General features: G+C 34.8%; 1 protein-coding gene across 1 annotated transcript; it reads right to left on the reverse strand.

The window, feature by feature from the left end:
- Window positions 1-467: 467 nt before the first annotated feature.
- LOC136803605 (cell death-inducing p53-target protein 1 homolog) lies at window positions 468-2,207 on the reverse strand. The gene is made up of 2 exons (XM_067060329.1): window positions 1,734-2,207; window positions 468-1,387 (listed from the first exon to the last, which is right to left on the reverse strand). Exons 1-2 carry the CDS (start codon window positions 2,162-2,164, stop codon window positions 1,285-1,287), a joined length of 534 nt encoding a protein of 177 aa, XP_066916430.1. The 5' UTR covers window positions 2,165-2,207; the 3' UTR covers window positions 468-1,284.
- Between the last annotated feature and the right edge of the window lie 13,640 nt (window positions 2,208-15,847).

A 15,847-nucleotide genomic window follows, 5' to 3' on the forward strand; every position in this document is an offset into this window, starting at 1 on the left:
CGCGTCATCCCTATTGTTTAAAAATAACCAATCAGGTAAGCATCTTGTAAAAACTCCAAGGCATCTCATCTTACGAACCGCATTTTTCTCATACACGTTTTTTTTATAAGAACATCCAAAATTTTTGAAGCCTAAAAATGTTCTTAAATGTTCTTACTTTCACCATTTTGTGAACATTTTTTACCATTTTCTAAGAAATCAGGTGTTTTTGAGTCCACAAAGCCTTAAAATGTTCTTAACTTGCTCTTAACATTATGGACAGCGAAGCCTTATGTTCTCATATAGTTTATTCTTATAAAAAACGTGTGTGACATTTTAAAGTTCTGAAGTAAGAAATCTATTACCTTAGAATTGTTTCAAAAATAGGCAAATGTTGTTAATGTTTGTGACCAAGTTTATGAAAAAAGATCACTGGTTTTAAAAATCAACATTGATGACTAGATTTTTAAATTGAAAATACCATATCATTTTAAAAGAGTGTAGACGTACGTGCAGATATATTTCATTCTTATCATTTTACAAATAAAAATGCAAACAAAAATTATAGAAAACTCCAAAATTGAAAAAAAAAACAAGTGGAAATCATTTCAGTAATAATACACAAATTAATAAAAGCTTTATTGAACTATAAAATATGAAGGGAGTTAATTCTACTGATTGGGTGATTAGACTTTTGATTTGAGAGCAAGTACAGGAATTTCCCTTTCGAGAAAGAGTGATTTTTGAGGTTGAAAGGTGATCCACTGTTGAAACAAAACTTCCACAAACTAAAAAGTGATTGTGAAATGTAGAGTGTCAGTCAATTAAGTCAATGGTGTTTGACTGCAGTTGGAATAAAACATACAATATACAAAGAAAATTGAAAGTCTTAGCCTTTCTAAATGAAATTTTGATCACTAAGGATACGACTATAATAGCCTAAGGAATGGAAAAGTGTACTTATAATTATGTTATTTAGTACCTTATCCTTTTACCTGAATATAATAGAACGATTTGAGAACTGAATTCTTTATAAAGAGAATTATAAATTTCTAGTGACTCAACCTTAAAATAAAACGAGTTATCCTCCAGACTTATAAGTCAAATGGGAGTAGTTATCAAAAACAAAGTTTCAACTTAAAAACTGATATATAATAAAAGGGATACATAACTATCACCCTAAAACATAAAACCGACAAAACACATAATATTATCAATAAACATATTTAAAATATAAAAGAATTTTTCTCTCTCCTTCTTCTCACACTACCACAAAGAAATAGGGCCCAGACCCCACAATCCCCCTTAACGTCTGAAAGCACCAACTTGTCTCTTACAATTAGGACATGTGTGAACAGCATCTTGCAATGAAGTCAAACAGAACGGCAGACACATCAAAGGCCAGAAGCTGAAAATAACAAGAAGAATGTAATTTAACATAGTAATTTACATCATTATATAATGTTTGATATCGTATGAAAAGCTTCTACTGAAACAAAGGATACCTAAAGTGATAGTGTTAAAAAGTATATGTCGCATTAAACCCCAAAAGTATATGATTGACCCCGTGAACATTGTAACCGTAAAACTGCTAAATTCAAAGTGTGGTTGATAACCTTAAGAAAAAAAGTATTAAACATCCACCTTCCTAACTAATATTCAATACGATGCAATTGTGCATCAGTAATTTGTAGGACAAACATCACTCAATAATTCACACTGAGCAGTGAAGGTAAAAGAAGTTGTTTACTTACACAAACAAAAGGACACAACAAATGATCCATGCAAGGGAACCAGCTTCATAATGAACAGCGGTCACAATTTGTGCTTGACAATGAGGACATGTGCATGAAGTAGGCATTTCACCAAAACTAACAGCTAGGACTTGTGTTGTTGGCTGTGTGGTGATTACTGTGGTTTGCTGGTGGACGGCCTGGTTGGTAGCCATTGGTGGTGGACCAGGTGGTGGAGCATATTGTTGTTGATATCCTGCTTGTTGTGGTGGTGGGTAGGCACCAGGGGGTGGGTAGGCTCCTGGTGGTGGTGCATAACCAGGTTGACTAGTTGGTGGATAACCAGGTTGGCTGGTGGGTGGGTATCCTGGTTGTTGTGGAGGATACGGTTGGCCTGGTGGTGGCGCATATGGATCTTGTGATTTTTCACTATAGGCTGGTGGTGGTTGCATCTTTTTTATATTTTACTATCTGAAAAATGAAAATTTTATGTAAACTTCAACCAACATGATTAATTACATTTGACATAATAACTAGTAAAACTTTAAATATTATAAACAAACTTTACTTTCCAAATAGATACTCAACATTAAAGAAACGCAATTAGGATGAGTGTAGTATACATGTGATCTACTATGATGTAAGAAATCAGTTTTTTGTTTTTTAATCATCAATTTTCATCTTTCACATTAGTGCATTGTAAACAGCTTTGAGGTACATACGTCAGTAACTCATTAACAGATTTAATAGCAGTTTGTTAAGTAATTACTATATCTTAAAAACATTGTATAATATAATGTTCTTAGAAAATAGCCAGTCCAATATAATAAAATACTCATTAGGAGCACTCTAAGTTGGTGCATTAACTCACTCAAATATTGATAATGTGAATACTGTAGCCCTCTTTGGTTTTAATCAATGGAATGGGCACCTTTTTTTGTTATAACTTATTGGAAACTTTCTTTGCTAATTGCAAAGTTGAAAAAAACAATTACTACAACATTAAAACATGACATGTTCTAAATACTCTCAGCATAGAATAATCATTCTTCTGTCGCTCAAAACTAAATCCAGCAATATATTGATTTAATCATATACTTTAATCGTAGAAATTTTAGCGAGATTAATTTTAGCGCATATTAGCGAGTCAGGAAAATCTTGATTTTTTTTGGATTTATTTTAGCGAATCACGATTTCAAAAAATTTCGCGTGGATAAATTTTAGCGAATACTTGTCTGACAAAAATTTCGCGTGGATTAATTTTAGCGAGGGCAATGATTTTGAGGAAAAAATAATGTGTTTTAATACAAAAATCAATATAGTCACATGTCTTTGTAACACAATTCTTGACTAAGAACAGAAAAACTTGGAAATTTACGCCCATATTACTAGTTTTTGAAAAAAATATGAAAATGATAACAAAATGATGAAAAAACATACTGGATTTATTTTAGCAATCAGCTTTTCGAAAAATTTCGCGCGGATAAATTTTAGCAATCTGTCAATTCGGTGCGTTTTAGCGAGATTTATTTTAGCGAAAATAGGGAAAACTTGCTAAAACGCTAAAATTAGTCTCGCTAAAATTTCTACGATTAAAGTGTACATTTCATGTTAAAACAAAAAAACTATGTGGTACCGTGTAGTATAAAATTTTGACGTGCACATCACAGACATGGCCTGACATAATTATAATAACAGACATAATTATATGCAAAGGGGTCTCTTAGATATTTCTTTTTGATTAACCCTAAAAAAAACCTGTCCCCATTTTACTTCCATCTTTTTATATCTTTCCAGGCAAGACTCGAGAGGAAGGTAGACAAGCTTTGGTTGAGCAGGAAATTTAACACTATTATTTGAAAAAAAAAACCTATCCAATAAAAGATTTGACGTTCTAATTGAAGAATATTATTATAAAAGAATACTAGCCGTATGCGCAGCGTCGCACGCTGCGTGTCCCATTCCAGTGAATCACTACACATCTAAAAAATTATAACGGCAGAAAGATAGCTGCCGATTGATGATTTGATTTTGATTTTAGGAAATAAAAGAGAAAGAAGATAACATTGCATTGTAATTTTTAACCACAATTAAATAAATGGCTTAACAAAAGTATATTTTAGATCCTTTTAGCTATCGTGGCTACAGTAGCCATCGTGGTTGGACATTCGAGGGTGACTTTGAAAGACTTTGAAAGATTTTGAAAGACTTTGAAGGACTTTGAAAAGTTTTGAAAAGTTTTGAAAGTGATAGGGAGCTGCTATTGTAAACAGAAATTTTTAAGAATAAGAATTTTTTAAAATGACAAAAAAAATTGGGAAGATGGTTGATTTTAACCCATCAAGCTCCAAAAATTTGGTGAATAGAAAATAGTATTTTGGGGTCTCAAAGTTAGTCTAGTGGTAGGAAATCTGCTTAAGGTGCAAAAAGATGATGGTTCAACGCCATGAAGAGGAGGCTTTGTAGACCTTTGTTAGATTTTCGAAAACTTTTTACAAAATGTTGTAAACACACACGTTTAAGCGTATTAATATATACAGATATATAGATTATATGAGACGCCGATACAAATTTTCAAATTTAAGAAGGGGTACACCTTCAACAAAATAGCTAACTTAAGATTAGTTTTTAAAGTCAACGCAGGTCTTCTGTGTGAGAAGGGCATACAAGTCCTGTAAGTTGGCGATAAGCCTATGATCGTTTTGTAATCAAAGTATTTATTTTTTTTTTTTTGAGGCGTGCCAACTGCAAATTTGTAAAGATGAGCAAGACTTTTTACTATTCTTTTCCATTCAAATGTGATAATATACAGCTGATGCTCTCCAATTTGACCTTTTACTGTTTGATAATTTCCCATTGTCAATTAAATTCAAATCCCTTCAAACTTACTGACGAAACACACTCTAATTCCCCTTAAAGATAGAATTAGAATCCATCAACAGGATCCTAGCCTGGATATCCAGGCTGTAAACTATTTCACAGTCTAGTTTTTGATATTTTATGTTCTGGTTTACAGCCTGGTCTCCCTAGAGCGATTTGCATTCTCTTTAAGAGAATGCAGTCCGCTTGCTTGCGCTCACTTCGCTAAAGCCGTAAGGGCCAATCTACACAGCGCGGAGCAATTCTTAAGGAAAAATAGGATAGTCCTCCAGTTGCTAGTGAAGATAGGGCTTTCTGTTACATGAAAACATGAAAAAGAAGAAAACAGAGGCAAGTTCATTTTCCAAGAAAACATGGTTGGTCATGATAATGCATGCAAACTTTTTTATGGACTTTGGTGTAATCTTTGGATGTTTTAGATAGTTTTAGATCTTGTAAGACTGCTTTTTATTAATTTCTGTTTTGCTGCCCTGGGTTGACTAGGAAACATGGGTTTGCACTTTCTTTCTCTAGTGAGACCAAGCTCTATAATTTTAGAACTTTGTATGTTGAGGTAATTTAGTCCGGCGGCGAAAAGGGCTTTTTTGCATCAACCCTTACAAGTAGTAAATATGGGTTTTTATTTTATTTTCTCATTATATGGTCCCTTGGGACCCCAAAACCGGTTTTTGCCAGGCTGGCAAAGCTGGGGAAAATTTTTTATGGGGGATTGAAGGGGGTAGGGTCATTTTAGCCTGGGGGTCCTTAGAAAGTCGATTTTTGAAGTTCTCATTTAGCTAAAACTGATTGTGCCATCAGATAGAGCTTGAAGAGTAGATCTCCAAAATAGGGTCATTTGTCACATTTGGCGGACTTAGTCTCCCGGAATTGGCTGATACGTCTTCAAAAATGCAATATTTTATGCTGACGTCAGCATTTTTGAGAGAATTTCCAGCGAAAGAAACCACTTTTAACCGATGCGTCTCGAAGAGTACTATCGATTAGAGGGGTCATTTATAGGGTTTCCTAGGCTAGATCATGAGATATTAGAGTTTGAAATTTTGCTGACTCAGCAGAAAAGGGCAAAAAACGTTGAAAAACGCTGAGTCAGCAAAATTTCAAACTCAAATATCTCATAATCTAGCCTAGGAAACCCTATAAATGACCCCTCTAATCGATAGTACTCTTCGAGACGCATCGGTTAAAAGTGGTTTCTTTCGCTGGAAATTCTCTCAAAAATGCTGACGTCAGCATAAAATATTGCATTTTTGAAGACGTATCAGCCAATTCCGGGAGACTAAGTCCGCCAAATGTGACAAATGACCCTATTTTGGAGATCTACTCTTCAAGCTCTATCTGATGGCACAATCAGTTTTAGCTAAATGAGAACTTCAAAAATCGACTTTCTAAGGACCCCCAGGCTAAAATGACCCTACCCCCTTCAAGCCCCCACAAAAAACTTTCCCCAGCTTTGCCAGCCTGGCAAAAACTGGTTTTGGGGTCCCAAGGGACCATATGATGGGAAAATAAAATAAAAACCCATATTTACTAATTGTAAGGGTGATCCTGGATCGCCGCCGGACTAATTTTTGTTTTTCTAAAATTTTGAGCTTGGATATCCAGGCTAACAGGATCCTTGTATAGTTGTCAAAAGTCAAAAGCTGGAATTTGATGCCAGAGTTAAGATTGTCAAAAATCCTTTCTGAGGCGAACCCGAAAAAAATTTTTGTTTCCGGTCCACCGGCCGGGTGAAAATTTATTTCATCGTCACCCGGCCGCATTTTTTTTCGTACATCATCGTTAGGGTTAGGGTTAGTTTGTTTGTTTGGAAAACTTTCGTGAATCAGTTTTTGAGGCGTGTGATTTATCGCACGTGATATTTTATATTCTACTGTAAAATGCACGCCTAGAAATCACTTGGAATGAAGGTTTTATCCTGATCATTGTTATAGAAATGAAATTTTATTAATCTCAAACTAAACCCTGCATTGTTTTTGTTAATTCTTGCTTACAACTCAACTTTTAAGAATGTTTTTTTTATATACAACTTGGTTTTTATAAAAGAATCATGCTGATTTGTGAGTAAAATAAATAGAAGCATTCACAATGTGGGGACTTTTCAGTAAGTAAACAGCTTTGTTTTTATAAAAGGAATCATGCTGACTTGTGAGTAAGATAAAAAGAAACATTCATAAAGTGAGGATTTAAAAAATTGGGGAAATGTTTCTCTCACTCTACTTTTTTCTCAAAAAAGTTCACTTTGTAATCACAGTTTGGAGCCTTTAGCAATTGAAGATAAATATTCAAAATGAAAGAGAGTGTTCTTAGAGATATTGAATATTCAATTGTATTTGAATAATCGCACGCCTAGACCACTATAAATAAAAATCTAGGCGTGCGATGATCACACGTGAATTTTTCTTATGCCAAAGCCTGTAGCGGTGTCAAGTTACTACAGATTTAAGGTAAAGAAGACCAGCATTTTAACTTCTACGAGTGCTTTAAAAAATCGTGTTTTGGGATCGAAATTTAGCCAAAAAAAATTTTTTTGCGGCCGGCCGGGTGAGTGTTTTTTTCGTCACCCGGTGGACCGGAAACAAAAATATTTTTAGGGTTCGCCTGATTGGATGAAAGCACTTTCATTTGATTTGATGTTTATACTTTTAACACAATTGAATGTGATTGAACAAAACAAAACAAAACAATTGGATATCGCTGTGATTGGATTTTTAAAAACATTTGGCACATTTGAACAAAATAAAACAATTCCGCCATATAACATATTTTCCCTTCAAGGACCATATTCGGGCCAGGTTTTTGAAGGTTAAAATCCCAATTTTTGTGGCCCAATATCATATCACGTCCTGAACATTGCATGCTTTTTTTATTTTGGCCCGAACATGATCGCAAAAGTTTCGTGTATCAGTCAGGGAAATCCCTCAATTGCTGTATACTGCAATTGCAGTAGTTTTCATTCGTGATTAGCCTACAAAGTCTTATAACAGTTACATATAGTGCTGGTCGACAAAGATAAACAAACATCGACTGTAAAAAATTGTACGAGAAGATAGCTTTTCTTTATTAAAATAATCTGATCTACGGAAAAAATATTTTGTCTGTGCGTTAAAAAGATATGACCAATTATGTACAAAAATTGCCTGTTTTCTCCTTGAATCTTGAATTCTGTTTCTTGAATATACTGCAATTGCGCTATATGAAAAATTTAAAAGTGACGTTTATACCGCAATTGCAGTAAGAAATTACTACCGCAATTGAGGGATTTCCCTGATCCTGTGTATGTTTGGGTTGAGACTCAAGTGCCCCTTCAGGCCCCTTGGTTATATATATCAAAGGATGATTTTGAGTTTTACATATCCCCAACATTGGTCAACAATCATTTTTAGTCCTTTATTTGGGTTTTTCTTTTTAAAATCTTTGTTTTCTTTTATTGAATGCTTGCTTAGTGTCATTGAAGAAAAAACATGATTCTGGCTAAACTGTCTAAAAAAGCAAGAACATCCAACTCCATTAGCTTTTGTGAAAAAACAAAATATGAATCAAATGTTAATCCATTTCTTTTGACACGTCTTACCTTATGTACATTCTTAAGGCCGCGGTCACAAATAACTTGTGTTCAGCTCCAAAAAGTGAGTTGGTATGGTAGATAAGGTCGGCAATCGGAATTGTTGGAAATATGAAATTTTTTCAAATTTGAGTTAGGCAGGACTTTCCGACTCAAAAGATTTGGAAAAGTAAGAAAAACTCTGAGTTGGTCGGACGACGCGAACACAAGTTATTTGTGGCTCTGCTGCCTGCCTAAAGTGGATTAAATTTCAAGAGGATTTTATTATAGGACCCTCCCGGCGCTCCGGAAATGTCCAGAGCAAAAAGTGCTGTTTTTTTTCATGCTCTGGAACACCGGAAGATTCCGGAGGACTTCCGGTGTTCCGGAGTTAGATTTTCGGTGATTGGTCTGCACCGGAACTCCTGAAGGTTCCGGAGAAGATGTCTGTGATATAATTACGATATCGCTCGCTGTGCTAATCATGTGAAAGCTAACTGCGCACGCACGTATTTAAAAAAAATCAGCCGACTCATGTGAACCCTCACGTTTTTTAATTTTTTCGATATTTCGACCAAAGTGATGCTTCTAAATATAATGTGACAAATTCAATTTCATTAATGGCTGAACCATAGAGGTATAAAGAAAGACAGGAGATGAATTTGTCGGTAATTGGTCGTTAAAGTCTTTTGATTTCTTTTATGTAATAAATCAAAAGAAATTCTAGGCTCGCCCGATGAAATACGACTTTTTAGTAGAACTCAAGTGTTTGCTCTGAACATTCTTACTATCAGCATCGAAGATTTCCAGCCTTCTAATATACGAGAATAAAATAAAATTTAGCTCCACGAAATAAGTTTGCGTTCAATTTTGTCATCCATTAAATTTTGTTTTGAAAAGATATTTTCTCAAGCCAGAAAATGAAAAGTTCTTTATAAGCACACACAATTTCAGACCCAATTTGTAGACAAAAAGTCACTGGAGAATTTTGGAGGAAAGTATTAAGCAATAGAGTTCACCTTGAAGAAAATGTTGACCGAAAAATCTTGTCATTTGATGAAGGATTGCAAAGTTTACAGGCCCTTTTTTAATCCAAATATTTTCTTACACCAATGTCAGAAACAATGAATCTCGTCCCATCTTATATTATTTCCAACAATTAAGTTAGCCAATAAGCAAGATTTTACCTATCAACAAAAGAGCTCATTAAAAATGCACGATATATGAGATTATGAGCATGCATACCTCGTAATATTTTTAATCGTAGGGCGAGCATGGTTACAATAGCATACTTCTCCTGTTTCTTTATACATCCATGGCTGAACCATAATATCAATATTTTGAATATTTTTTGCTTGTAACCATGTTTAAACGGTTTTTTAGAAAGTGTTAAAAATCACTTGCTCCGGAAGCACCGGAAGAGCTCTGGAATTTCCGGAGAGAAAAATAGTGTTTTTTTAGCTGCTCCGAAAACTCCAGAAGTTTCCGAGGCACCGCGTCGGGAGGGTCCTATTTTAATTTGCACAAAATATTTATAAAACAGAAACCTCTTAGGAAAACAAAAGAAATTGGGTGAAAAAGAGGCTGATTGGCAAGAATTTGTCTACGCGAAGAATTTTGATCCTCCATTCCATGCGCAAAAGTTTTTTCACACAAAATTTAATCCATTTTTTATAGCTAGCTACTGTACGTATTAAAATTTGAAAAAAGTCCTTCTCTGAACCAAACAATTTTCAAGTGAACGATCAAAGCACAACAAATTTAATGGTTGACGTGAAGATAAAACAAACAGCCCAAATATTTTAGAAAAAATTAAATCAGCTTTAACAATTTAGAAGTGAAAGAACTGGAAAGCCAAGAACTTTCACTCTTATACTCACTCTTGGATTTTTTGACGAAATTTTTTTCACATGACTGTATTTATTGCGGAGTGTTCCGAACTTATTCTTCTCGCCCATTTTCCATGAGGGTACGATCCCACCTCTCTTTTTATATACAGTTGGTAATTTAGCACTCGAGCTCAGCAAATTTACCTCTTCTGGGAAGAATCCAACTTCAAGCGGAGTAAATCATGTTGTTATGGGGGGCGAAGAGCTCCGCTGTTTTCACATTAGCAGCCATTATAGTATCTATTCATATTTCAAATGACAGAATTTTTGGGGTTTCATTTAATAGCTTTTCATACTGTAATGATATTGATAGGTTTATCAGAGTTCATTCAGTCAAAAATAACAGTAAAAATCATTAAAGGATTAAAGTATTTTAACTCGAAGATTGCCCGGATCCTTTCCGCTTTCGATAAAAACCATTACGTCATGGTTACTTTGGTGCCTGGCGTACAGACGTCGCACAGCCGCCATTTCCCGCGTCAATTTAGTTGTTTCTGGGCAATCGAGCAAGACGTACGTTTAGTGAACAATTGAGCGCCAAAATTTTGAAAACAACGTGGAGATGGTTTTATGAAAAAAAGTTATTTAAGAATTAACTGATGTGAATTGTTTTTGCAACCCAGTCATTTATGACAATGGTAGGTGAGAGAATTTGTTTTGGTATTTTAATATTAGTAACTTTTGACGTCGGGCCTGCAAAGTCAAAAGTTTGAGCGAACAATTGTGAGTAGTATTAACATTGGTTTGATCATCATTTGACTGTTTGACACTCAGGAACAATCGCCTTATTAGGAGACCCCTCCTGATTACTCCTGATTAGGAGACATGTAGGTCGCTTGGGGTCGCTTGATTAGGAGATCCGTCTCTTAATAAGGAGACATAAAACTTTGATCTCAATATTAAGGGCTTTTTTGGCTTTTCTGCTTATTTTGAAACTAGTTTTAATGGAAAGAGCAACCTCGAATCGCGGCTAGTTCGAAACGCAGGTCACAGGTCACAGGTCAGTGATGACAGGTTGACTCTAATCAATGTCATTGCAGAGGAAAATGTTTGGAAAACACAAAGAATTATCAAAAACATTAATTCTCAAGCAATTTCATCCAAATAAAATCATTTCAAACATCAAAATTTAACCATGTGCTTTTATCGATCTTTCGCAGTTTGCGACGTGTATAACGCAGACCAGAAAATTTAAAACCATATTATACGTATAACAGGTATATTACATATTGTAATGTTTGTAACGTTATATGATGGTTACATATAATAAAATTCATCGCTCTAAAACTACCTTCTCAGAGAACTCACGAGCTTCTGATTGGTGTAATTTTATATTGTTATCATCACATTCGGTATGCTAAATATTTTTGGTGTTTTTCTCTTGTAAGACATGATATGTGATTCTGTCAACATTTTTGTCAAAAATTGTCATTAAGTCATTAAAATAGTCTCCTAATTAGGAGACGTGAACCTCCTGATTAGGAGACGGGTCTCTTGATTAAGAGACGTCTCTTAATAGGGCGACTAGTTCCTGACTGTTTGATTGTTGTTTGATTATTGACTTTCGTTTATCCTAATCCAAATCTTTCACCATATCTTTAGAGAGCTTTAGCGTGTCAGAAGAAAATTTCTACTTGGTTGTCAATAATTTGAAATATCTAAGGCAAGAGAAGAAAATGTATGAATTTCCAAGGCAATCGAATTAAAAAAGGCAAAAAAGAGTGGAATTTCCGATGCATTTTGCAAAAGTACATGGATTTTTATCGGAATTTCTGACAACCACTGGAAAAGAAAAATTCTGAAGCTAGAAAAAATTAAAAAATGCACGTCGTCCGACGGGGGTAACAAAAATTTTCTGGAATGGCCCATTACAAACTATAAAAAAAGTTTCCTGATTTCAAAAGGCTCATTTTATCCTAAATAATAAATAAATCACAGTTTAAACAATAAATCTGATATGAAAAAAATTGTTGTATAGTATTTAACTAGTATCTAACTAGCGCAGAATTTACTAATGCATGGAAATACACGATTTCCCTTTCGCACCAAGTAGGCTTTTAAATCGAAACAAGAAAAAAATCTGTAATGGAACACATGCAAGTGTCTGTGCACTCTAAGAGGAACAAAGAAGTATGATTGATAAACTTGGTGGAGTTATCAAAGCAAATTTGTTGTCAAAGAGATTTAAAAGTAGTGAAAATACAGGCCAGATATCAACCAGTCCCATGTTTACCAATCGTCCCAAGTTAGAGCAGTTGACGGTAATAAGGTACAGTTATGGTAAAAAATCCCTATGTGAATTATTAACAGGGGTTTTTCTAAGCACTATTTTATGTCCGTATACCGGCCGAAAAGCTTTTGAGGCTTAGTCCAAAATAAACAACATTATAATTAACCTTTTGGTTGTTTATGAGCAACAATAACTAATTATTATCTAATATTCAAGAGTTTTTGGGAGGTTTGCCCTCTGAACACCCACAAGACCCCAACTTCATCAATGTATATGCAGCTTTGCTGAACAAGTTCCCTTTCAGGCATATTCGAAATTCGATTTAAGTTTACAAAAACGGCCCCAGCTCAAAGTGCTTAGAAAAATCCCTGTTATTGATTATCCTTTGTTAATTCTACTTTCTTATTTATTGGAAATAGCTCTTATCAAAGTTGAATTATCATTTTTTATTTAATTTAACTTCTTTAATGTCTGAAATGTTTGCTTGCAGAAAATTTTGCAAGTCATATTATTGACAAACTTTTCCCTTTTGATGATCAACTCATTTTTTCGTTGGAGCTGATTTTCGCAAATAAGATTTATTCCAGAGAAATATTACTAGTAGAGTCTGGTAGTGTAAGTTAAAAAACTATCTTTTTATATGCTATGATATTGTCTCTTCGAAATATTTGTAACATTTTTTTGGGTTTTAAAAATGTCACACTATTTTTGAAACTGATCCCTGTGCTCAGGACAGAATAGAGCTAGCTTATTTAGCTAGCTAGAGAATATTCATACAAATGAGGAGAGGGTGATTACTCTGGTGTGCTCTATTTGAGCTACCTCAGATAAATTCTCTGGCATGCTCTTCAACGTTCTTGCATCAGAGTGGGGGTGACCTATTCTCTTCACATGGTATAAATTAACCCTGATGAAGATAGTAAAACGCAAGATTGAGTGAAGATTGAACCCTGGCTTCCGTCTGAGAGTTGAGAATGATAACTAATACAGTGGTTTATGTTGAAATAAAACTTGAATTATGTTTGTCCAGCCTGTTTAAATCCTGTTGTTGTACCTCCACCTAGTATTTTTGCTATAGATGGTTCTAATCTTGAAGTTGTTCAGACCTTTTGTTATCTTGGTGATATGATTGGTAACAATGGTGGCTGTTTTGATGCCATTACTTTGCGTATCAAATCAGCATGGAAGAAATTCAGGGAGTTACTTCCCATTTTAGCAAATAAAAGTATTCCCATCAAGTGTCGTGGTCATGTATTCTCATCGGCTGTGAGAGGGAGGTGTCATGTTGCATGCGAGCTCAACTTGGGCTGTAACTGTGGATGATTGTAACAGGCTTATTGGCAATGATAATGCTATGGTCAGGTGGATCTGTTCGACACGTTTGTTAGAAAGAATCTCTATGACTGCTATTAGGGGTAGGCTTGGCGTTGATTCAATTGACATTTTGCTACGCCAAGGTAGCCTACGCTGGTTTGGCCATGTCCAACGTATGGAAGAAGATTGTTGGCAAAAGACAATCCTTTCCCATGTCGTGGAAGATAAATATTTGGGCAGATCAAAAAAACGATGGATGGACAATATAAAAGACGACCTCAAATCTGCTATCATTAGAGGAAGGCGTCCAACCCCAGATGCTGGGAACCACGGACGTTAAATCGTGCAGTAAGTAAGTAAGTAAGTAAGTAAAACAGGGGCCTGGATGTGTAATGGTTATTGTTCACGACTCCTCTACAGGAGACCAGAGTTCGATTTCCGCTCAATCCTGCAATTCACAAAAAGAACACTTGAACTTGTATCTTTATTGGACCTACCTTGGAGGTCCTATAAATTAACCTTAGTCCGTTCGTTCATCCGTTCGTCCGTCTGTTACCAGCTTTTCTCGAGATTGGCTAATTAGTTTTTTCCGATTTTTGGCACAAAGATGCAAAATGGCAATGCTCAAAATGTGACGGAGCCTGATTTAAAAAAATAAATTTCCGGCCAAAAATGCCGGAAATATACCGGAAAAACTGGTTTTTTGGCATTTTCTTGAGATTTTATCATTAGTTTTTTCTGATTTTTTGCTCAAAGACGGTATCAACAATGCCCAAAACATGGTCAAGTCCAATTTTTGAGAAATTTTTTTCCGGAAATATGCCGGAAATCGCCGTTTTTCTGGATTTTCATTGGATTATTTTCTTATAATTGGTTGTTTTTTCATTCAAAAACATTATTAATAGTAATGCCCACAATCAAGCATGTTTCAATTGATTTTTGAAGCCGGAACTATTCAAAAATTGCCGGAACAACCTATTTTCGCCGGAAAGACAGTATTTCTGGAATTTCTCAAGCTGTACTTTATATTTTTTTATGAAATTTTGCACACTGATGCAAGATGACAATACCTAAAATGTGACGAGCCCAATTTTCGAAAAACATTTTTTTCTGGCCGAAAATGCCGGAAATATGCCGGAAAAACCGTTTTTTTGACATTTTCTCAAATTTTCATCCTTAGTTTTTCTTGATTTTTTGCAAAAAGATGCGTATTCACAATACTCAAAACATGACCGAGTTTGTTTTTTTTTGAGAAAAATTCTTTTCCGGCTGAAAATGCCGGTAATCGCCGTTTTTGCAGATTTTCATTTGACTTTTTCCTTATTTATTTGTTTTTTCACACAAAAACATTATTGATAGCAATGCCCACCATTAAGCATGATTCAATTGTCAGTAAAACTGATTTTTGCAACCGGAACTTTCTATTTCTATTTTCCCTACTCCCCTTCCCTTTTCCCCCATCAACAATCAATGATAAAATTTAATGTTTCATGCATTTTAGCAAAACGCTATATCGTCTGACTGATTTTTTTCATTTTTCTCCTTATTGCCTTATTATCTAGCTTTCATCATCAGGTAGGTCCATTCAGCATGTTACTTGTTCTATTTTTAGATTTGCCCATTCACCCGGTAGCATTAGAAGATAATTGAAATGATCATCGCATTCAAGCCGTAATCAGGTAAGAAGATTGATAATTTTTACAAAAGTGGAAAAAAGGTGTGTCGTCTAAGTCTTTATCAATGTCGTAAAAATGAAGAATTCTTAAAGGCTCTGACCATAGTTGAAAAATGGGTTCCTTAAAGGAATGGTTCGGTAAAAATTTGACTCCTCATTTCTTAATTTGATTGGTTTTAATGAATCAGGGATACTTGATTTGACTAGAAGAATGATTTTTATTTAATGTAGTTAAATTCTTTTGTTTACAGAAAGCCCCTTTTTAAATACCAACTTTGTGTATGTGACGTCACGGAGGCTGTTCAGAGAAAATTGAGAAAAAAGAGAAACGCAAAAGTGTACATATTTCATACGAGATTGAGTTAGTTTATCTCAATTTTATAGTTAGTTGGACTATTTTCCAAGTGAAGTTGATGTAGGATTCAAACACGTGATATTTACTTTTCTTCCCACCATACACCCCTTTCTCACAGACCCACTGGGACCCCTTCCCACTGAAAAAATTGGCCAGACTATGTATCGTCCCCAGTGGAAAATCATCTCTCAATTTTTGTCCACACTGAAGATAATCAAAGAATTCTTTGAGATAATCAAATAAACCAATCC

This window comes from Clytia hemisphaerica, unplaced genomic scaffold, assembly GCF_902728285.1.
Source record: "Clytia hemisphaerica strain Z4C2 unplaced genomic scaffold, Clytia hemisphaerica genome assembly, whole genome shotgun sequence".
NCBI lineage: Eukaryota > Metazoa > Cnidaria > Hydrozoa > Leptothecata > Clytiidae > Clytia > Clytia hemisphaerica.

Bases quoted from the DNA above. Each gene is read 5' to 3' on its own strand.
- LOC136803605 (XM_067060329.1), bottom strand. From the start codon at position 2,164: ATGCAACCACCACCAGCCTATAGTGAAAAATCACAAGATCCATATGCG. The intron at 1,388-1,733 runs GTAAGTAAACAA...TGTTATTTTCAG, and splicing joins TGTTGTGTCCTTTTGTTTGT to CTTCTGGCCTTTGATGTGTC.